Below are 25,562 nucleotides of genomic sequence, written 5' to 3'. Positions count from 1 at the left end.
TTTAATAAAAAAATTAAATTGTTAGGAGAAATTTACTATATAATTTATATCATTCACTAATATACATTTCTAGATAAAAAATTATTTGGGTTTGAAACTTATACAAATCTACATCACTTTATGCTTTATTTTTTATCAAATAAATAAAGATAATGAAATTCAAACTTGTTATTGATTGATTATCAAAATTATAATATTATATCAAAGAACCAATTTAACACAAAAATTTAAATTATTAGGTCATATCTAATATATAATTTACATTATTTTTAATAGATTATGAGTTTTTTAATCAAAATAAAATTTATTTTTTTGAAAATAAAACTTCATTCAAATCAAGTTTTAAATTGATCAATTAACCCACTGGATGAGGCTGAATTTTATAACAAATGGATAATTCAATCAGTTAGAAAGAAGATTATTGGACAGGGTATTCTTAAAAATACTGTTCTGAATCTAAGGCTTCAATCCACTTGTAGGTTAATAATTTAACTTTGAAAGGGCTATAGGCCTGTTGTGTAAGAATTTGTTTTGGTTGGGTTTGTTTTTTTTGGTTGATTTATTTCCTATAAATATTTAGATATCTTTTTTGAAAAAATAAGTTTTATATATTTTAGATTGTTTTAATGTGTTGATTTTAAAAATAATTTTTAAAAATAAAAAAATTAATTTAATATATTTCAATAAAAAAACTCTTTAAAAAATAATTACAATCATACTTCTAAACAAATACTAAACATAGTTTTTAACCAATGAAAAACTTAATTTATAATACGAAAAGATACAAGATTTGCTAAATCAAGGACTAAGTCATCGTTTCAAAGGTCAGTGCGTGGCTGAAAAATAATTTACTCATCGTTTTGGTTTTTACTACTATAGATTTCGAAATCCATGCAAAGGAAAGCAGCAAAAGGTTTTGGTAGCTTGTTTAACGAAGGCGGTCACACGTACAGAACACATTATCTCGAAAGCTTTTTTACTTTCTCTGTCTCCTTCACACGGTTCAACAGGTAAGAACAAGGACGTTGACAACGTCTTGCTTCAAACAAAAAAAAAAAAAGGATTTTTAAAAAATCCAACACAAAGCGAAAAGGAATCTAATAAAATCGAGATAAACAGATCATGACTAGTAATTTTCTTTATCAGGAGTTCTGAGTTTAATATCTTTTGCTTTTACATTATCAAGAAAGACAAAAAATCCTTCGCGTGTAGAGCAAGTTTTCAAACAAAGGATAAATTAATGGGTTCAAAATACAAGTGTACTCCTAGATCCTATATCAATATTAATTATCTAATTTTAATAATAAATAAATACGATTATGTAACATGCAGATAAATATCAATAATCATCGTACATACATGTGTTGCTCGAACAATATTTTGGAATTCAACAATATTCATGTTTTTGTGGTGTTAAAAAATATTTGATTTTAGAGTGAAAAGAAGTTCAATAATGTTGAAAGACCCAAGTCTTTAATTTAAGTGCATATTTCAAAATGTTATAGAGATTGATTTTTAAAATTTATTTTTGATATTAGTAATTTAAAAATATTAAAAAAATATTTTCAAGTAAACAAAAAATATTTTAAAAATATAGTTGAACTACAATGCTAAATATAATCATCTAAAATTATTTATGCTAGTATAGATGGGTAATTGGCATTGGGATCCAGGAAGGCTATCCTATTTGCTCAAAATAATTTTTTAAATATATTGAATATAATTTTCATTTATATGAATTGGTCCCTAGACAAGTGAGTACTTTCAATATGGTTTCATCCTAATTAAACTGAAAGAAGTGGGATTGTATGACTCACTTTAACGTGGTAGACAAGAAATCAACAATTAGATTGTGTTGACAATTATTTTATAATAAAAGAGACAAGCATAAAAGAGATATAAATATTTTTTTATTGGATAAACGAAGATATAATTAGAAAATAAATGCGTCTAATCTTAGAGTTAATTTTCATATTTTTAAAATATGATATACAATGGCATGTATTTTTTTTATCTCCATAGTTTTATCTTTTCTATTTCAAAATAATAACTAAATGATACATAGATAAAACACAAGCGTTCCTATGGTAAGTTTCAAAAGGAAAAAAAGTGAAGAAGGACATTTCACTTTGCACAAAACAATTTCTTCAATATATTTAATATACAAATTATTTTATTTATATGGACCCCTCAAAAAAATCAAAAGAATAATTTTCTCTTAAATTAAAAAATATATATATCTTTTGTGACATATCCATCAATGAAGCTGTTGATTCAAAGCTAAAGTTTTATTTTCTACGTTTGAACATGAGAATTAACTATATGTATCTAGATCTTGTTCAAAACTATAAATTATAAAAGGTCTTAATTCTCAATAAAGAAAAAAGAAAAAAGAAACAACAAAAGTAAATTAAATATCGCTTGTAGTGCATGCACGTATGATATAAATGATGGCAGAGAATAAAGCCCTCACCATCTCCGAGACTTTTCTCGTAAGCCTGACGACTTCTAAACGCAATGTGAACTAATATTTATGAACGCAGCCTTGCCCCCAAACCCCTAATAAAAAAAATAAAAATAAAAGAATTTTTGACAAATAAGTTTCCGCGTAGAAAGATAATGACTGGAAAGAGGAGAGAAACTATACAGAAGAAGAAAGAGATCAGTTCTTTAGTATTTCTTTTTCTTGAATCTGAACGAACAATAAAAACTGCTCTTTGACGCCCAGAGCATAAAGAAAAGAAAATTTTTTCTTTTCTTTGACAATCTTCACACTTTCCTTCAGCGTTCACACTACCATCTCTTCATATATATCTTTCCCTCACTTTCTACCTCTATCTTTTTTCTCTCTTCGAATTTTGATCAAATCAATCCTTTTTGTGGGTGTAAACTGATTTAGATTAGTTTTAGCGTGTGATTGTTATGGAGGGACATCTTCACCACCAACATCACAATCAGCATCACCTACAGCAATACCAGCTGCTGCAGCAGCAACATCACATCAGTGTAAACGTAGAGGCAAGTGATAAGTTTCCTCAATGGAGTATTCAAGAAACAAAGGAGTTCTTGATGATCCGAGCAGAACTGGATCCAACTTTCATGGAGAAGAAAAGAAACAAAGTTTTGTGGGAAGTTATCTCTAATAAAATGAAAGAAAAGGGTTATAATCGGAGCGCAGAGCAGTGCAAGTGCAAGTGGAAGAATCTTTTTACAAGATACAAGGTATGTATGTGTATATGTATTACTATTTTGAGAAATGGGAAAAAAGTTAGGGATTGGATTGGAAATATATGTTTGTTGATCTGTTTTATTGAGTGATGAACAGTGCATGGTAAATACTAAAACCCTATTAGCTAGCTACTTGACACACACACACACACACACACATGTATATAGTTACACATATATGTATGGTGTTTGATAGATGATTCGATCTCACCTTGTTGTTGTGTGTGTAGGGTTGTGAGACGATAGAACCTGAAGCTATGAGGCAACAGTTTCCTTTCTACAATGAGTTGCAAGCGATTTTCACATCAAGGATGCAAAGAATGTTACGGGCTGAAGCTGAAGGAGCAGCTACTGGGTTGAAAAAGAAAGCAGTGAAGCTATCTTCTGACGATGAGGATAAGAATGAAGAAATTATTGAGGGCGAAAAGGGTGGCAGTAGAAAGAAGATAAAAAAGGGCAAGGCAATTGGTGGAACTAGTAGCAGTGGATATAGTATTAGTTTGAAAGAGTCTTTGGAAGATTTCACGAAGCAACAGATGCAAATGGAAATGCAATGGAGAGAAGTATTTGAGGCAAGGGAAAATGAGAGGAGGATGAAGGAGATGGAATGGAGACAAACCATGAAACAATTAGAGAATGATAGGATAGTGATGGAGAGAAGATGGAGAGAGAGAGAGGAGCAAAGAAGGGTGAGAGAAGAGGCTAGGGCTGAGAAGAGGGATGCCCTTATCACAGCACTCCTAAACAAGCTTAGAAGAGAAGACATGTAGTGATCAGCTATCTTTCAATGTTTTTGCTGTTTTAGAGAAGAGGTTTGTCCTGAAACTCTCATTTTGGAGATGTTAAATATGATGTTCTTTGATTAAGCTTTTATGTTATGATCCTCTTCTTTTTGCAAACTGTGGCTAGAAAAGCTTCGAGCTGGTTCTCTTTTTAATATTGTCTAATTATTTTTATGCTCCTGTGATCTTAATGATGAAGTCTAGTTTAATTGGTGTGTGTGTGTGTGACTAATTAAGTTTTGAAGCACATAATCTCAAAATCATCATGGATAAATTAAGGTTCAAGCTCTATGATTCAAATTAATTCGGCGGGGGGAAAGAGCAAAATCTACATTCAGCCATCCCACAAACTCTAAAAAGCTAGAGATAATGCTTGAGAAAGTAGGGACGTAGTATCAATCCTATGCAACGCAATAAGCTCATCGTGCATGCTGTGCAGTTTGTTGTTAATGGTCCAATATTCTTGCTAATTAATGGCTAGCTCTCAACTTCAGGAAGGTGTTGCAACTTTCACTTACATGCAATATTGATCATTTACGCACAAAACATCTCTGATTTGTCATGCTGAGTGGTGCTGCTCAGTACAAGCCAGCCATTAACTACATGCAATTTTCCTAGAAGTAAAACACTTGAAAAAGTTGTCAACGGCAGCAATTTGCCTTTTGTCCATTTCGTTTGCAATTATATGGTGCAAAGGCAGGCTGATCATTGCATTTGTATTTCTTGTTTCCAAAGATTGAATAAGCACTTTCTGAAAGTCAAAAAATGTACATGACTTATTTTCACTGGTAGAATTGTTCGGCTACCAGACCAGATGTAGCTTCAGTGGTCTCACGAACAGAAAAGAAAATATTGACTATTGATTTGCACAATTTTTTCATCAACCCAATCAGTTTTTGTCATGTGGATGAGCTGGTAGGATTGGTAAGCCACAGGATCTGTTCATGGCCTGTAAAGAAGATTGTTGGCAGGGAAACGGACAGGTTAGCTTCAGTTTTTCTCCTCCATCAACAACGTTCAATCAGGGCCACGAAAAACATGTAAGTTTTTTTAATATTATATGTGTGTGTGTGTAATTAATTAATTAATTTTGATATTCTTTATCCTCTAATTAATATATCTTAATATTTCAAGTTTGATATTAGAGGTCTAACATAACCATCATAATGTTTCTCTTACTAGTTAATATATATTTGTTTAACTTCATTTTGTTGGTTTTATTTTTTTTTATTATAATCGATTGATTTATGTCATGGACTCATTTTGTACATCTTTAAAGAAAGAAATACATTTTGATATTGTCAATTGAGCTATTAGTTCATTGACTTTATTGTTTAAATTTTTGAAACGATCTTAAATTAGTTTGATTAAGATTATATATTTATTAATATTGAAATTAATTATGAATATCATATAGTATTACATATTTAATATAAATCCATTTTTTTAATTTTATGGGTTGCCATAGTTATTTGATAGTATAAGTATTGTTTTTCTTATCAAATGATCTAATATATCAATAAATTCAAGCATAAAATAGTGAAGAATATGTACAAGTTAAAATGATTTTTGAAATGTGGTATTGTTAGCCATTTGATTTTAATATAATATTATTTCATAGTTCAAGTACCATTTCTTTATTTCTTTATTTATTTTTAATGGTCTATGAAATAAATCATAAGATACACATACATATATTCCCAATTGAATAGCTAGAATATTAGAATTCAACATGAAAACATGAATCTCACTTTCTCTTTGTAGATTCTAGGCTCTACATGATCAATTTCTATAGTTTTCTATTACGAAGCATATATTCCAAAAAAAAAAAAGAAAGAATGACGATACTAGCATTCCTCTTAATTTTATCTCCAATTGTTTTCTATCTTCTCTTGAAAAATGGAATGAAGTGTAAGCATAAAAAGATTGAGCACTAATATCTTCTCCCAGAAACCATGTTGTTGGATCGATCAGTGGGATCTACACGGACCCATTGATGGAGAATCTTAATGAAAAATTCATTTCTTGCATTATATTTTAGTGACTAAGAGCACTGAAAGTGTCATTAAAAAAAAAAAAAAAAAAAAAAAAAAAAAAAAAAAAAAAAAAAAAAAAACAAGAACATAGCGAGGGTTATTGGACCTTGGCTAGTAAGTTGGCATTGCACCAATTCAATTAATTAAGGGCAGATCATTTGCATGCGATCAGTATATAAGAGTTTAGCTGGTCATAGGTTGTCAATAAAATTATGATTCACAGGCATACGCATGTTATTTTATGCTTAAATTACGAAGTGTCCACTTACCTAGTCTATTGAAGCACTCCGTGAATAATATATATAGGATGCTGCTAATTGAGTTCATCGATTACTTAATTCCCCTACACTGACATAAATTAGCTAATTTGCCTTTAAAATCCAATGTTTGATGGGTTTTTAATCTTGATTAGTAGTTAATTTTTTGTTCGAAATCAAATTCACACATACATGAAGATTTTATATGGAAAATGGATTTTACTTTAGCCTTTATATAAGTACATATATATAATAGAGAAGTTTTTCCTTTTTTTTCTTTTTTAAGAATAACTGAGGGATTTTAATAAAGTTTTGTACATATATGGAAATTGATCATATCATAAAGTTTTGAACATCATCACCATCTCGTAATTTTGACAAGTTGTACACTTCAGTACAAATGCTGTGTTATTACCAGCTCATTTGCGCGTGATCCCATCTATTTTTTGAACATTTGATCAGAGGAAGACAAAAAGTTTTTAAATTTGTAGCTGAGACAGCTAGCTATGCACAAACATTAGCGTGTTTTGTTCTTGTTTTTGCTTTTGCTGCTCTTAAAAAAAGAGAGGATATTTTGTAAACCGTGTTTCAGACAGAAGGTTCTTCTTATGTTCTCACCGACTTGTCGTGTTTTACTGTTCATGCCAATTATACGTGTAGTCTTGGAACTTGTAAACACTTGAGATCATGGCCTCCTCGAGCATTTGTTCACACTTCATATATATTATGGCCATCATTTGGAGCCCTCCATTTGAGATTCCTCCACCAAGTAAGATTCCTTCATCCAAAAAATAAAAATAATTCGAAAATGCACAAATAAATAAGTGAAAGTTGATTAAATCTCTTAAAAACAAACTACTTTAATATGAAAAACATAATGCATACCTAATTAAGTAAAAAAAAAAAAAAGTAAGTTACTATTTTATTTTTATTTTTGAAAATTGGATTTTATTTTAATCTTCCAAATCCTAGATTAAACCATGTGGGTCAATTAGAATGTAGGACGTGTCAATCATCAAACATGTCTTTTATGGATTCTCAAATGAAGGGCTCCGATTAAAAACAGAATAGATAGGAGGTGGGATTTCATACATCAAATAGGTGGTAGAAAGACTCAATTATTTAAATTGACATATAGTAAGGGACCCCCAGTACTGTCGTTTAGAGGCAAGCTAGAAATATCTTATTTACTTTTTCTTGGATTTTGTATTACACAAACACGATAAAAACTATATCTTTTATGGATTCCTTTTATCCTATGTATATAAAAGTCTCTGCTAATTATTATTAATTCCTGTTTTCTTTCTGGAGACAATTATTAGTTGTTAGTCTGGCATTTCCCACGTAGAATTTTATTTTTATTTTTTTTATTGGCGTTTCCCACGACGAATTTATCTACCTTGCGATACCTTGGTACGTAGTTTGACTAGTTAAATTATTATGATTTAGACAACAATATTTGTTTATATAATGTTGTGGACAACAAAATTATATTACTATATATTAAAAATAAAAAAACCTAGCCTTGTGAGTTGTTGACAAAGATTTACCTGGAAATGATGTAGTTTTAATTTCCAAGTTAATTAATAATCCATGACAAGATCCATTATCAGGAACAAATAATAATAATAATTAAATGTATTTTTTTTGTGATGCAATTTTTTTTAAAAAAAAATTATTCATTCATTATATTAATAAATTAAGACTAAATTATTTTCACAAGCAATAAAAAACACTTCTTAAATCAGCTTAATTTTACCAATTTTATTTAAGTAAAATATATGTTTATGTTATGTTATATAGCTTGATTAAGTTATTTTTTTATCAAACAATGAGAAACACGTCTCAAATCAACTTCTACTTTCAAATAAAAATCTTCTAATTTGAATAAAAAAATAAAAATAGAATGACCTTCTTGATAATTACAATAATATCTTAAAACTTATTCTTTATTTACAATTTATTTATTTATTTTTGGGTAGCATGGCATGATAATCAATTAATGGTATGTAGGACGGTGACCCTACAAATCTACCCAACATAGGCACTACCGTTGCGACTTACAAGTGATGACAGCAAAGCAGGGGCATAATTATTGGTTAGTGCCGAACGAAAGAACTGTCCTTGTTCGGAATTATAATTACAGCAAAATGTAACGGATCCGCTGACTTTTTAAGTTCTCGTAGAAGTCAACATGGCATTGGGTAAAAATGACACCAGCTAGTATATCATCTTAAGTGCAAAAAATCTGATTTTTTTATTTGAAATTAATTATTTTTATATATTTTGAATGGTTATGAAATGCCAATATTAAAAATAATTTTTTAAAAAATAAAAAAATATTATTTTAGTTTATTTTTAAATAAAAAACATTTTAAAAAATAATCTTTATTACACTCCTAAATACTTTTTAAATATTTTATTATATGGTACAAACAATAAAAATGATTTATTTAGTAGATTGAAATAGAGATGCTATACTAATATATTTGAATTCATTAAAAAAATATAATTATTATTATTTTCTATTTTTTTTAAGAGAACAAAAAAGAATTGAGGAGTCAATATGCTTAATAAAGGTATAATATCATATTGGTGTTGTTGATATGCTTTGAGTAGTCTACATGAATCAAAATATTGTTATATTTAGTTTCAACTTTGATTTTAATCTAAATTGAAAATATGATATAATATAAAGATAAATTACCAATAAATCAATCATTATTTTATAACTAGGTTTATAATTAATTTATTAAAATAACTACAATTCATAAACATGGTAAAACTATTAAGAATGGACCCATATCGGAGATTTAAGATTTTTACATTGCATGATTTTCCGTCTCATATTTAGCCGATTAATTTTGCCGGAATTCACTTGTAAAATAGCTAGAAACTCAAGAACCGACGGATTTTATTTTGAATTCGAAAGAGAGAAAAGTCAAAGAGTCATAGACTTCTCCACAAATATTTTCTTTCCTTCTTCTTCCTCGCCTCACCTACCCTGTACCTTCATCTCCCATTTAATATCAAAAAGGTTACAGAGATTGCCTCTTTTTCTTCGCAATTCTCTCTCAAGGTACGGTCGATTAATCTCAGAATATGTTCGTCGTACTTGCCCAATTTGTCAAATATTTAAATCATTTAAAATTTACAATTTGCAACATATAGTCTTTAATGTATTCTTTTATTTATTTATTTTTATTTATTTTTGCGGGTGGCATTTCTATTCCTAGATCGAAATTATGATTTGCTCGGTCTTTGTTTTGTGTCTACTATTTTCGACGTGACAAATAGGACACGTCATTGACTTGCAAGCCCATTAAATGACAAATTAATTAATTTTTTTCCATAACTTGAAAGCTTAAATGTACTCCAGTAGCATTTCTAGAAATACTTTCACATCGAACTTGGTTTTTTTTTTAACAAAAATATTGTCAACAGAATATTTTTTTTTCTTTACTATTCTCTTTTCTATTAAATTTAGGGTTCGTTTGTCACTGTATTTCAAAAAATATTTTAAAAAATTTTTTATTTTTTTTATTTTGAATTAATATATTTTTAATGTGTTTAAATTATTTTAATGTGTTGATCTTAAAAATTATTTTTAAAAAATAAAAAATATTATTAATATATTTTTTTAAATGAAAAGTAGTTTAAAAAGCAATAACCACCACACTTCCAAACATGCTCTTAATAAATAATATCTAAAATAAAATAAAATTTATATCACATTGCATAATTATCAAACAATAAGGGAAAAATAGTTGTAAAAAATGTCATCCTCGGTTATCAAGTAATTACAAAAAAAGAATTGTCTGTTTGTTTTATTGTTAAATTTGGTCCCTGTAACTTTAATTTTTTTAATTAACAAAATTGACTTTTATCTTCCCAAACCATTGTTAATTCAATGTCGAAACATTTTTTACTCCTTAACAACCCTATATGAATCTATTCAGAATAAATTATGAGGGGAAGTCACCATGAAATTTAATTTTTTTTAATTTTAATTTTAATGTGAAATTGTAATTGTAATTATTTCAAACTAATATTTCTGATTAGAAATAATAACAGAAAGGAAAGGCATTTACTTTGAACTGCCGGCTGGTTTTCCCTAGATCTAAATCCCAAGTCCAAGTGAGAAATCTACTTAGAGCAGTGGGTGGTATATCTCCTAGCTCTTTGCCTCCATTTCAAGGACTTGCTCTTTATAACTTCTACTTGTTTATTGAACAAAGAGTCTTTTTAATGAATAATACTTGTTTATATTGATTTGTTTTCAATAGCTAGTTTTTCATTCCACCTATAGGAGTAACTGCTAAACCATTTTTTAAATATAATGAAAAAATATGGAAAAAGGCGAAACACAAAAGAGAAATTTTTAGACTCCAAAGTACTTTGAAGGCAAATTCCTCAATTTGAAGCCGAACACCTCTTGGAGTTGAGCAACAATCTCCATGAACATCAGCATAGAAAAATTCGGATAATTGGACAATTAGCAATTAGCATACAAAATGAAATGAAAAGGCCAAATAACATATCAGCGATTGTTATTTTTTTAATGAAATAACATAAATTTAAATGTTGAGATTCTCAACCATAACATATAATTAATATCATAGTTTAAAAATACATCATTAATTAAATTTTATTGTAATTTAAAAATACGACATCAATTAAATTTTAATATCATTAACAAGGATGAATTGGTCATTTGATTTATAATAGTCAGTTGAATCGGTCGACCGGTTAATATTGAAAAATAAAGATAAGCTACTGTGTAAACAAAAAAAATTTCAAATTTTAAATGTAGTTTTTTTTTTTTTAGTATACAAGTTGGACAAAGATATATACTTTTTTCTTATAAAACATATTTGGAAGATAAAATTTATAAAATCATAGTTTTTTTGTGTGAATTGGTTGACCGGTTCATCAATTAGATCAACCAGTTGACCGATAAAACTAAAAGATTGGTAATGAGGCTACTCTCCCTCCCAACAACAAATTTTCTCATTATCTAAATTTGATAAAAAAAAAATATTTTTTGTATGAAATTTATTATTATTTTTTTTAATCTAACATTTAATATAGTTAATAATTAAAAGAGTTAGAAATTTTAAATTTTAAAAAAACTTTGGGCAAAGTTTTCTCTATATAAACACTATACCTAAAGTTTTATCTTACTTAAAAAAACCACAATAATCAAACTTAACCAATTCTCACATTCATCATCATAAGTAGCCTCATGATTATATATATAAAAAACATATATACATACAAAATGAATCTCAAATATTTAAATAATTCAACATTTAAGCAATTAAAATCTCAAACCATATAAACATAACTCATACAGTTATCCACGTCTCATTAAAAGCACGACTGGATCCGGCTTTTGCATCTATCTAAGTGGTCTCCTTCTCTGCCACAATATCATCAATAGTTAACTTTTCTCCAAAGGTTTCAGGTCTAATGCATCAATCATTGACCATTAAGATGTATATAAGTAGCTTTTTTTTTCTTTGTCAATATTACATAGCATAGATTCGACCTTTCTGTCTTTTTATAGTATGAAACCAATCTAATTTTAATAAAATATTAATGCTAAATTAAAAGATCAATACATAAAACCTGATATTTTACATATATTAATTATAATCAAGTCTTCTTGGTATACATCTATAACTAAGTGTCCAATCATAAGAAACAACAAAACTAGACCCACAAACATTTTCAAATTCAAGAACAAAATGTATGAATTCATCATCAACATTATTATTAACATCCTCATCAATATTTACTATCATATTTGGGTCTAACGTAACATCATCTTCATTATCACTAAGCTCAAAATAGTTGAATTTATGTTAATCAATAAATAAAATGTTAAATATAGTATCATTTATTATTTGCAGCAAATCATCAAACAATAAATTATTTTTTATCTTTACTAACTAATTTTAAAGGAACAACATAAGTTGGAAAAAATATAAATTTTGATCGATTACTCACATACAATACCATCATATTTAAACCATTTTGAATGAAAGAATCAATTATTATTTTAAAACTATTATCACACATAATTGGTATAGTATAACATTGTTGTTCACTAATTTAACATCTTCAAGTTATTTCATTGATGTTCACTAATTTAACACCTTCAAGTTGTTTTAACTTTAATATCATTAAATCCTACCCTAGTCCATGATAAATAGTTGCTTTTTTTATTTTTTTTGTATATAACATGCCTAAAATATCATTTAACAACAACTTACACATGTCATTTTAAGTGATATTATTGTTCACATTATGAAAAATAGTGTCATCTTGATGACTTAACATAAATATGTTATAACATATTCTATAAAAAAAAAATTGAATTCTAATCAAATGGATGTGATTTTAACTAAATTATACTACTCGTGCCCTAATTAGAAAGATTGACAACAAATTCAATCAAATTCCCAAAATTCAATATAAAAGCAAACTTCACCAAAATTAAACATAATTCATGGTACAAAATTTAATGGATATTGTCATGATGAATTGAATTAAATCAAACTCAAATTCATAGCAAATTAAAATAATTTAAAGAAAATATAAAATTCATCAACTTATTAACAATTAATGCAACATGTGATTCGTCATAATTCTACCATATTCATACTCTATTGCAAGGCATTATCAAGCATAGTTAATTAAATTATTAGTCTATTTCAATAATTCACATAAAATTATTAATATGACAACTTATCTAAAATTAAATAGGACATATAATTAATTATAAGTCAAATTATTAATTCCACATGAAAATAAAATTGAATCATTATCAATTCATGAGTCAAATTATGAATTATGTAAATATACAATATAATTATTTAAAATAATAAACTTTTTGTCATTAGGACCTTCTTAATACTATTTAGTAAAGCTCGTATATTGTAAGGTTATCAATAATATCTTTATATTGGAGTATATAATTATTCATCTGTTGTTTTTGATAATTGTTAAACTATTCGATATTTATACCCTAACTTGTAAATGAACTTGAACCCTAACTTCTTAGATTTTTAAATTGCATGGTATTTCATTTTTAATAACTTTTTTTATTAAACCTAGCATTTATATTTTTAACAATTCTTGTGTTATGGTTAGGATAATAAAATCTATACCAATTAGATTTTTCTAAATAACCAATAAAGAAATCACTAGTTTTTCTTGAATCTAATTTTTTTGAATGTGTATTATAAATTATATTGGATAATCTCAAATATGCAGATGTCTCAAACTAGATTTCCGACTAGTTCATAATTCATAAGATGTTTTTAGATTTGTCTTACTAGGAACCTCTTTTAACAAATAAAATGAATGGAATGAATTCCTTGGTTCGTAAATCTCATTTTCTCTTAAACAAGTATACTATGCAATTAGTAGAAATTCCATTTATCCTTTATAAAATTATATTTTATATAAAAAGAACTATATTTAAGAGATAATAAGTTGATGATAAACATCATAAAGAAATCCTTATCTACATTCATTATGAAGAATTTAAATCTTATTACAATGTTTGTCATTTTAATGACAAGCTCATATATAGTGATCAAAGTACTATTATTGTCTCAATAAGTGACTTATTTATAATTTGAAAATGTTCTTCCATAAATTTCTTAGCACTTTCAATTTTTTTTTTAAAAAAAGAAAAGCATGCTTGATGCTCTTTAGTATACTCATTCATATAAACATTAAACTCAATCTCTTTAATCATTTTTATCATTTTCAAGTGAAAAAATTTCTTCAACACTATTAAGGTGAGTATAAGCAACATATTTCTCAACTTTAAGTGTCAAATTAAGATCTAAGATACTTGGATGAAATTGAACCGTTCACACTAATCAAAGAAATTTAATCCATTAAATATTAGAATAAATAAAGCTTGGAAATAAAGAGAAATAAAAATAAATACTTCAAAGATTAATAAAATGCTCAAATATTAATACTCTAAGCCACAACTTACATATATAATACACATTCAAAAAATAATTCACATAAATAATAAATACATATCGATGATCTCGTTCAGTGATGCAACAATATACAAAAATAATAATAATAATAATAATAATAAAATTTGACTTAATTTGGTAATTATATATTCATTAATTAGATGCATTATATATAAACTAATAATACATATTGATTGCCAACCAATAAGTTCATTAATCATAAGAATAATTAATCAACCTGCAACCTTACGAGTGTTTAAAATAATAAACTTTAATTTATTCACAAATAAATAATCATCAAGCCATTTATAAGTATCAAAATTCATAGGAAATTGAAAAGAAAAACATTATAAAATTTAAAATTTATCTTTTTTAAGAGTGTGATCACTTTGATGATTAACAAACCATTCATGGTATAAATTCCAAATCATAAATATAATATTCTAACATGTAGCCATAATTTTTCATGTTCTTAACTCTGATTTTATTATACTTAAGAATATATAAACAATAATTATTTTCATGTTAGAGATAGACTAATGCTAGTTATTTTAAAAACTCTATCCCTAAACAAATGCTCCCCACTATTATGAGTGGAATCAAGATAAGTTTTGGATCAATGGTTTAGTTTGGATCAAAAATGGAAACTTGATTTCAAAAATGCTATTTGGTGTTGTGGCTAAGTCTTTAGTCTTTCATGAATTATGATAGGCCCATTTCACTTGCAGCATCAACTTGGTTCATGCTACGAGCTTGGTAATAAGGCCACTTTACTAGTCCAGGAAATTAAAATCCTATCAACAACTACGGGCTCGGGTGATACAATATTAAAATGTTTATCATTGTATTTTAAAAGTGGTTTTTTAAAAAATTATTTATTATTTATTTTAAATTAATATATTTTTAATATTTTCAAATTATTTTAATATATTAATATTAAAAATAATTTTTATAAAATAAAAAATATTATTTTAATATATTTTAAAATAAAAAATATTTTAAAAATCAACTACCCTATAAAAACTTTAAAGTTCACAATTACTATATACTGTATCTTTCTCCAATTCTTTTAAATCGAAAAACTCTTCCTTTCCGCCTTTTTTTTTAATCCATCACTAATCATACCATGAGAATTTAAACAATAATAATCTTTACATTCATTCATATAAAAATAATTATTATAAAAAACAACAATAAAATAAAATCCTCCATTAAAATCTTGCGCTCATGAAAAATTTAGGAGAACCAATAATTTTTAAATGAAAATCCATAAGTTACTAAACTAACTCTGATATCACAACTAGATAATTCATAAATTATAAACATGAATAATCAAATATAATTTTATAATTTTCACTTTTAAATATATAAAGGAAGATCCCTGACAAACAAACACATTGAGAGATTAGAATCCTGAAAAATAATTTGGTGAAGAAAATAGAGTCTCTCTTCTAACCATGAATTCTTTCACATAAAGTTTTGATGAAATAAGATGGGTAAAGAGAAAAACAATTTTTTGAATAGACTTCCTACATTGCACATCTATCGTGTGTACAATTATCAGAAAAAAAAATTATTTTTCAAATTTAACCAATAAAATTTTAGTATTAATATTTATTAAACTATTTAAAAGAGAATTATCTCATTTATATATATGACAAATGTCAAAGAAACCTAAAATCCTTAAAGTGTGAATTCTTGAAAGGAAAAAGTTTGTCGCATTAAAATTACATATATAGAGTTTTCAATGTTACACTGAGGTATTACAATGATATATTATTAACAAAAACAAAAAAAAATGTTATTTTATTATACATTAATCACAAAATATTGTTAGTTGAAATAATATTTATTTTTTTATTTAAATATTATTTTAATATTATCTTTTAACATTTAATTTATTAGAGATTGAGTTATGTTATTTTGTTATAGCTATCTATGAGCTCATCATATTTTTATGATTTATTTCATGGATTTAGTGAATTAACACAGTTGACTCAACTTATGTTTTTTTATTTTTTTTAATTTGTATTTTTTTAAAAGAAAATTATACTTTAACATTGAATTAATAAGAAATTATAATTCATGATTTATTTTAGTTTATCTTTTATGATGATGCCTCAATTTCATAACACGAGTTTTACGGGATAGCTTGGGTAAACTCAGATTATTTTATTGTGTTATTTTTTCAAATTAATTTTTTTAATTTCACACTTCAACAATGCTTTAATTGGAAATAGAGTTTTAAAATTTATTTTAATTTATTTTTTACAGGGTTATCTCAGTCTCATAGACCTAGATCATGAGTTTAAAAGGTTAATCCAAGTTAACTTGAGTTATTTTATTATTTATGAAGTTATCCTAATTTCATAACTTGAGTCATGAGTTTAGTGAGTTAACTCGGCTTGACTCTAGTTATTTTATTTGTTTCTTTTTTAATTAATTTTTTTAAATTTTATCCTACAACATTGAGTTGGTTAGGGATTATGCTTCATAATTTATCTTGATTTACTTTTTATGAGATTATCCTAGTTTTATGATCTAGATTATGAGCTTGGCAAGTTAACTCAAATTATTTTCTTGTGTTATTTTTAAAAAATATATTTTATTTTATTTTATCCTTCAACATTAGATTGATTCATTTTATATTGAATTATCATGATCTCATAAAGGAAAATGTAATATGTTAAACTTGTAATCAAGATTATGAGTTTTATTGAATTTAATAATTTTATTTTTTACTATAATAATAAAAATAGATATTCATAAAAGTAAATACCAAAACATTAGGACATTTATTTAAGATTATGATAACCTTAAAGAAAATTAACTGAAACGAATTATGTATACCAATTCAAAATCAACTAAATCTTTGAAGGATAAAATTGATTAAAAAAAAAGAGTAAAAAAGGATTTAATTGAAAGAAAAAAAAATTAAAAGATGAAATTTTAAAAAAGAAAACTATTTAACATTGTTATTAACTTTGACCTCGCGAGTCAACCTTGAAACCTTTTGACTCGATTCCTTTTCTAACCCAGATTTAAAATTAACCCACTAACTCTAGATAACTTAATTGACTTGGCGGGTCTAAAAGCAACCTAAACGACAAGTAAAAGCATGGTATAACTTTAAGAAAATTTCAAGATTATATATTTTTTTAAATATTAAGACATTGACCTATTTGATCAATTTGAGCTTCACGAATTAACTAGCAAAACCCCTAACCTAGATCATGGATTCTATTGAGTTTAAAAGCTTTTTAAATTTTTTTTATCTAATAATATGATATCAAAAGGCAACACTTGAAAAATCAAGTATCAATCAAATATCAGAATGTTTGTTTAAGACTACGATAACTTTATATAAAACAAACCAAAATATGTTATGATGACCGATTCAAAATCAATAAAATATTGAATGATAAAATTAAAAGGAAAAAATTTATAAAGAAATATTAAAAAAGAAAAAATTGAGATAAAAAATCTAGAATGTTTCATTATTAGTACAATGAAGCATCATAAACTAAAATAAAACATGAAAAGTTCATTTAATAGCGAAAGTAAATTAATACGTTTGAAAGTTTTTTTAAAAAGAAAAACATCTAATAAGTTTGTCAATTCTATAAAAATTCTCAATTAAGCTCTTAAATAAATTTTTGTCTTAATTCAATCTTCAAAGTCCTAAAATATACCAAACTCAACACCATTAAACTCAACACCATTAAACTCAACTGTGCATTAAGCTTAATTGTTAGAGGGTCTAGTAAGATGTTAGACTTAATATATTTGGGCTCATCTATGTGTTGAGCTCATGTATCTATAGATTTGACAAGATGCTAAACCCAACATTCTTGAGCTCTGTTATGCAATGAGTCCAATTACCTAAGGGTGTGTTAAGATGTTAGACCTAATACATATGGGCTCATCTACACGTTAAGTTCGAGTGCATATTAGTTGGATAAAATATCAAACCCAATATCCTTATACTCGGCTACAAGCTGAGCCCTATTGTCTATAGGTTTAACAAAACACCAAACCCAATATTTTTAGGTTTGGAATCATTTCAAGACTAAATACATATGGAATGGAAAGTTTTTATAGACCCAATATCGAGTCATAAGGCTATTTTATACATTAATGCTACGTACGAAATAATATATAAAAATATCTTATTGGTTTTTTGTATTCCTATCAACATTAATGTTGTGTAAATGATATTTCTTTTCGACTATGTTTTCAAGAGGAAATGACTTTTTGTCCCTCAACAAAACAACAAAATTCATGGACTATAAATGTTCTTTAAACTATTAAGGTAAAGGGTATACATGCTTTTTTATTCTATAAAGTATTCATATTTTTATTTTCAAAATATTTATCATATATAAATAAAAAAATATTTTTGTTCTTGAATAAAAAGCTTATTCTTTCATTTATTGTAATCTCTTATAAAAAATTTATTGATTTTATTATTAGAGAGTTTCTAAATCCCATCAATAAAAATTATTTTATAAATATCTGATCTTTTATAATCAACTATCAATTTTGTGAATTTTAAAAAAGAAAATATAAAAGTGAATGTATAATCATCTATTATTCAAATACTCAAGATTTTCATTCTTAAACATAGGAGACTCTGGAACATCATCACATTGCTTTCTATTTATATACCTTTTTATTCACAATAACACCGTGTCATTATTCATATAACCCATTTCTTGAGATTGAAAAGCAAATATATTAATAGCCAAAAAAGTATGTTTATAGTAATTCTCTTATTTTAAAGAAAAATTCTAGTTTATTATTTAAAGCAAGTATAATTCCCTTTTCTTTTATATTAAAAAACTCATTATAGAGAAAGTTGTCATGATTTAGAGCACAGAAAATATTTTTAGAATAAAAGAAATGGTAATAAAAGGCAATTAATACACACACAAACCTATATTACAATTACAATCTAGATACATTTTTTGGCACCCTACGAAAACTTCCTAGTTATGCCACTGACGCCAAGTTTTGCATTTGGTAAGTTTGATTCAGCACAAGTAACGCATTACTTTGTAAAAGATACAAACGCTTCATTTCATTTATAACTTGGAAAAATAATTATTTTCTTTCCAAGTAATATAAACGACTAATTTTTTTATTTATTTTTTTTGTAATAAATCAAATATTAATTTATTACATGATAAACAGTGGTAAACTAAAGTAACTATTTTAGTTTATTAAAAAAAATTCACATTTTTTATTTAATGTCATGTAATATATAAAATAATTACTTTCTGATATCATTTTCAAGTGATAAATAAAAGTAACCATGAATAAAATTATTATTTTATTTTAAAGTTGTATATATAATAATTAATTAATTTTATTTTTTTCTAACGTGATCTATCTTGAGAAATATTTTTAAAAAAAAATTATTAATTATTTTAAAATAAGTAAACTATTTTATTTGTGATAGGATTCTGGCTTCCCTCACCATGCATGAATGATGGTACACAGTATAATAACAAGAAATATTTTTACCCGGAGCAATGTATCCATAGGATCCATCAAGAACAGAAGGTTGTTCGATGAATCAGGATCAAGAAGTCTAGCCACACCAAAATCAGCAACAAAAGCCTTCAAATCTTAATTCAATAGAGTTTTTGTTGCTTCATATGTCACGATGAACAACTGGTGGAGTGCAGCCATGATGTAAGACAGAGAATGCGCGTTGTCTTGTTGATGGTCACTCTTTTCATTCAATTCAATTCCACAGCTCCATCATCATTTCTTAACGCATGAAACAATGTTATTAAAAAATAATATAAATTATATAAAACAATAAACATGTTATTAAAAAATAATATAAATTATATTTTAAAATTTAATTTAATAATTTAATTTTTTAAATTAAATTAATTATTTGATATGATATCAAGATCTTAATAATCAAAAAGTCATGAATTTAAAATTTATTATTGTTATTTATTTAATAAAAATTAATATAATATAATATACATCTTTATAATACAAACTGAAAATAATATGACTATTTCTTTACATGAGTACTGATGTATTTATATACAGCTTAGTATTAGGGGTGAGTAAAAAAACCGATAAACTGAGAAAACCGAGAAAACAGGAAAAAAAATAACCAAAAAAACCGAACCGAAAAAAAAAATCGAGTTAACTGATTAAAAAATTACAAAAAAAATTTGGTTCGGTTTCGGTTTCTAAAATCTAAAACCGATTAAACCGAACCGAACCGATTCAATCAGACCAACCTTTAAAAAACAACTATAAATAGAATACTTTTTCTAACCCTAAACCTAAAACTTAAACTTTGCTCTCTACATTCCCTGCACATAAAAGCAGCCGCCCTCTCCTCCTCTATGCATCCCTCCTCCTTGATTGGAGAAGGAGATTGAGTTGGTGCTGCATTCCCTGCACACAAGAGCAGCCACCACCCCCTTCTTTATGCATCTCTCCCCTCGCCCTCCCTTTTCTCTCTGTATCTCTCCTCTCCCCTTCTCTATGCATCTCTCCTCTTTGATTGGAGAAAGAGATTGAGATGGTGCAACTGGGTTGAATCGGTCGCCATTGAGAGTAAGTTTAAGGTTTTTTCTTTGCAGGTGTGTGGTGGTGGCTCCAAAACGAAGTGGAGGGAAGATTGGAAAGGAAAAAAAAAGGAATTTTTTAAACTAGTGTGTAAGGGTTTGGCCCTTCCTCTTTGATTTGTTCCTCTTTTTCAAATAATAATGTTTTGATGATTTTACATTTTAATAACAGATATCTTTTGATATTTTCTATGTATTTTTTGTTCTCCAGTCAAATGACTTCTGTTCTATCCTTTTGTTTTGTGTATCTTTTTGCAAAGTTTAATTTTTGGACAAAGATCTAACAAAAAGAAAATCGGGGTTGAATTTCTGGATATCATGCATGCCCAATCAATTTAAAAAAGAACCATACCTGTTGAGAAAGCAAAAATTTCTCAGAAAATACACAAAAAACACAAATCTGTAAAATTAGAAATAAAACAAAAATAAAATCCCTGAAAAAATATAATTAGTGAAAAAACTCAGAAATAATTTTCGGTTTATATTGGTTTGGAAGGAAAAAAACCAAACCGGACTGAACCGAATATTGTTGGTTTGAACCAGTTTTCGGTTTGGTTCAGTTCAAAAACTTGAAAAAAAATAATTTCGGTTCAATTACTTATTTTAGTCCAAAACCGAACCGAACCGAAAATGCTCACCCCTACTTAGTATAACAACATCTAACACACTATATCGTCTTATATTCTTATAACAGAATGGGAGAAGGAATGCAAAAGATTTATTCTGTTGCATTTACAAATCTTGTTACTGCCAGAGCGGCAAGCGGCTGGTGTGCATATCGTGTTGTAACATCTTGCATGTCCTACTTGGTATTAGCTACAACGTCCTGTATGACATGCTTGGTGCTGGCTGGGTGGCATGCATTTGGTATGTCATCTAATACCCCCTACAAGATGGAGAATAGATATTAACTATTCCCATATTGGATAAGTGTGTTTGAAAAATAGAAGAAGGAATAACTTTGGTAAAGATGTCTGCAAGTTGACACCTAGAGGCAACATGAGTAGTTGTAATGCTTCTATCTTGTTGTAATGCTGCTATCTTGTATCTTGTCACGAATGGCACGAAAATCCAATTCAATATGTTTTGTTCGTTCATGGAAAACTAGATTAGCAGCAATGTGTAAGGCAGCCTGATTGTCATAGTAAAGCTGGGTTGCTTGAGGATGAGATACATGAAGGTCTTGAAGGAGATAACGAAGCCATGTTAGTTCTGAGCAAGTGGAAGCCATAGACTGATATTCTGTCTCAGCTAAGGAGTGGGATACGATGGATTGTTTCTTGAATTTCCAAGAAATAAGGGAGTTGCTAAGAAATATACAGTAACCCTTGACTGACTGCCTAGTATCAAGACATGAGGCCCAATCAGAGTCACAAAAGGCTCTAAGTTGAATATGTGAAGAAGAAGACAATAGAATGCCCTAGCCATGTGCAGACTTGATGTAATGAAGGATTCGATGAGCTGTTGCGAGATGTGTAGTCATAGGAGTGTCTATATACTGACTAAGAATTTGAACAAGATAACAAATATTTGGTTTGATGATGGTGAGATATAAAAGATGGCCAATGAGGCGGCGATAGGTGCTGGGATCTGATAATGGAACCCCAGAAGTCTTGCTGAGCTTGAAGTTTTGTTCAAAGGACAATTTGAGAGGTTTCCTGGCTAAGGTACCTGAATCAGCCAAGATGTCGAGAGCATACTTTCTTTGACTGAGATGAATACCTGTCGAGGATCTAGAGTCTGAGAAAATATCGTAAGCAACCAAGATCTTTAATTTGAAATTGTTTATGCAGGAAGGTTTTAAGTGATGCAATGGAAGAGGAACAATTACCAATAACAATGATATCGTCAATATAAACCAGTAATGCAAGAAAGGAGGTGCCAACCACTTTAGTAAACAGACTATAGTCAGCTTTGGATTGTGTAAAACCAAAAGTAATGAGAGAAAAGGAGAGTTTGGAATACCTTTGCGAGAAGCTTGCTTGAGTCCATATAGACTCTTAAAAAACTTATAGACTTGATTAAAGCCACTGATAAAGTAGCTAGGAGGTTTGTGCATGTAGATTTCTTCCTCTAGATCACCGTGAAGAAAGGCATTGTTAACATCAAATTGTAAAAAAGACCACCCATTTATTGCTATGACAAAAAGAAGAACTCTGAAGGTGACAAGCTTTGCGACAGGGGAGAAAGTTTCTATATAGTCAATTCCAGCTTGCTGTGAAAAACCTTTATCGACAAGCTGAGCCTTTAGTCTCTCAATACTGCCATTAGCATGAAACTTAGTCTTGTAAACATATTTACAAGCAATAACAACCTTACCACGAGGTAGATCAATAACAGTCCAGGTTTTATTATATTCCAAGGTAATCAATTCATCACTCATGGCTTTACACCAACCTGGATGTTTCATGGCTTGTTTGTATATAGAGTGTGCATTGAAACAGAAGTGGAAAAAGTAGTAAATGATGGAGAAAACCTTTTATAAGCAAGAAAGTTGTCCAAAGAGTAAGGATTATCAGTGATGGAAGCAGAACACTTGGACAGTGACTGAGAAGGCATAGCAGAGGAGGACTGGTGGTGATGAAAGTCTTGCAAATACCATGATGCTCGTCTGACCCTAGTAGATCTGTGAAGAATAGGATCAAAAAGAGGTATAAGGGCAGGTGTGGTGTTTGATGTGGAGATGACAGAATCATCAATTGCTGGCTAGGTGATAATGGTGGAAGGAGATGGAGCAGAAACATCAGGGCTAGAAATAGCAATAGGAAAGTCAAGAGTGTTGGGTAAAGGTTTAGTAAACACAAAGGTAATGTTGTTAAATGGAAGTTTGAAAGAGTGAAAGGAAAAATAGATTCATGAAAGACAACATGTCTAGATATGAATGTAGTATAAGACCGCAGATCAAGTAATTTATAACCTTTAATGCTGAAAGGATATCCAAGAAATATGCATATGCGGCTACTCAAATGTGCATAAATGGGAGGTTGATTGAATAGAAGTTCAAAAGGTGTCTTATGTTTAAATAAGAGGCTATGAATGCGATTGATAAGATATGTGGTTGTTAAGACACAATCACTCCAGTATTGAAGTGGAAGGTTGGCTTGAAATCTTAGTGCTCAGGCAACATTAAGAAAGTGTTGGTGTTTGCATTTTACAATCTCATTTTGTTGAGACATTTTAACATAGTTGGTTTGGTGAATAATGTCTTTGGTATGAAAAAAATCTTTCATGTGAAATTCCCTTCCATTATCACTTCGTAAGATTTTGATTTTACAATTAAACTGAGTGTCAACTAAATTGGCAAAAGATTCTATGTTACGTTTAGTTTCTGCTTTAGTGGGGAGAAGATATATCCATGTATTGTGGGTGAAACAATCAACTAAAGTGAGAAAATATTTGAAACCATCATAGAAAGGAATGGAGCAGGGTCCTCATAGGTCACAATGCACAATTTTAAAAGGTTACGATACATAGTAAGTGCTATAAGAAAAGGGTAAGCGATGAAGTTTTGATAAGGGACAAATGTTGCAAGGTTTTTCATTGATAATGAAGATGTTATTCTTTATTATAGGATCTGTGATTGAAGACAAAACAGGAAAAGATGGATGGCCTAAATGACAATGCCACAAATCAAAATTAATTTGTTTAGACAAAGAAGAAGCTATAACAGAACATTGTGAAATGGAAAATTGGGATAATGTATAAACCAGGAGGGATGGAGAGACAGGAGAGTTAACAAAATGATAGAGTCCATTCCTTACTTCACCCTTCCTAATCGTTGTCCAAGATAAAAGGTCCTGAATAAAGCAAAAATCAAAGAGAAACATAACATAACAGATAAGATAGGTGGATAATTTTTTTACTGAAAGCAAATTGAAATTAAAAGAAGTAATACAGAGAGCTTATGTGAGATAAATTAAAGGCGTTAATTGGATTGTGCCAATATGTGTGGCAAAAATGTGTGTGTTATTTGGCAATTCAACAGGCTAAGAAATAACAGAGGTAATGGTAGTAAAAAAAGAGGTACAGCAAACCATATGGTTTGTGGCTCCTATATCGATGATCCAAGGTGCATGGGAAAGAGAAAGATTAGTGTGTGCATGAGCATTCAAACAAAAATTGATGTCAGGTATAGGAGGAAGGAAAAAGGGATCAAGTGGAGTCGAGGGCTAAGCAGTGGAAGAAGTTCCTAAGGGAAACAGAGCCATAAGTTGGTGATATTGTGCCTGAGTCAAACCTATCCAAATATTACTGGAATTGTCAATAGTAGCAACAGGAGCTAAAGTTGATTGTGTTGCAAGAACATGTGCACCTCTGGGCTTAGTGAAGAGTTTGTGGCCTAGAGGATAGCCATGTAATTTATAACACTTTTCCATTGTGTGACCAGTGAGATTGCAATAAGAACAAATAGGAGCTGCAGCATTGCCAACCTTGAAACAAGTGTCCAACATGTGTCCAGTAATCTTGCAATGAGTATAGTAGGTGCATTCCGTTTTGAACTTAGAGTGTAATGGATATTTAGCAGGAAATGAATATTGTCTTCTAACTGCAAAAGCTATAGCATCATGTTGTGTGGAAGGAGAAGCAAGTTGATGTTGGCGTTCCTGTTGCTGAATGATGGAAAAGACATGAGCAATGGTGGGAATGG

At 28.3% G+C, this 25,562-nt stretch overlaps 2 protein-coding genes across 3 annotated transcripts; one reads left to right on the top strand and one right to left on the bottom strand.

Moving 5' to 3' along the window:
- The first annotated feature begins 2,629 nt into the window (after positions 1 to 2,629).
- On the top strand, positions 2,630 to 4,990 carry LOC105111173 (trihelix transcription factor GT-3b-like). 2 transcript variants are annotated; one of them, XM_011006461.1, is made up of 3 exons: positions 2,630 to 3,222; positions 3,459 to 4,040; positions 4,904 to 4,990. In XM_011006461.1, the coding sequence occupies exons 1-2, from the start codon at positions 2,923 to 2,925 to the stop codon at positions 3,996 to 3,998; spliced, it is 840 nt and encodes a 279-aa protein (XP_011004763.1). In that variant the 5' UTR covers positions 2,630 to 2,922; the 3' UTR covers positions 3,999 to 4,040; positions 4,904 to 4,990. The 2 variants fall into 2 exon arrangements, with proteins under 2 accessions (XP_011004763.1, XP_011004762.1); XM_011006460.1 differs by lacking the exon at positions 4,904 to 4,990 and having other exon boundaries at positions 3,459 to 4,184.
- Positions 4,991 to 21,932: 16,942 nt separating this feature from the next.
- LOC105111176 (uncharacterized) lies at positions 21,933 to 23,297 on the bottom strand. The gene is made up of 3 exons (XM_011006464.1): positions 22,880 to 23,297; positions 22,351 to 22,636; positions 21,933 to 22,254 (listed from the first exon to the last, which is right to left on the bottom strand). The coding sequence occupies exons 1-3, from the start codon at positions 23,295 to 23,297 to the stop codon at positions 21,933 to 21,935; spliced, it is 1,026 nt and encodes a 341-aa protein (XP_011004766.1).
- Positions 23,298 to 25,562: the final 2,265 nt, after the last annotated feature.

This window comes from Populus euphratica, unplaced genomic scaffold (assembly GCF_000495115.2).
Source record: "Populus euphratica unplaced genomic scaffold, PopEup_1.0 scaffold281.1, whole genome shotgun sequence".
NCBI lineage: Eukaryota > Viridiplantae > Streptophyta > Magnoliopsida > Malpighiales > Salicaceae > Populus > Populus euphratica.
Note: the sequence above shows the minus strand (reverse complement) of the source record. Positions and strands in the feature narration are given on the sequence as shown.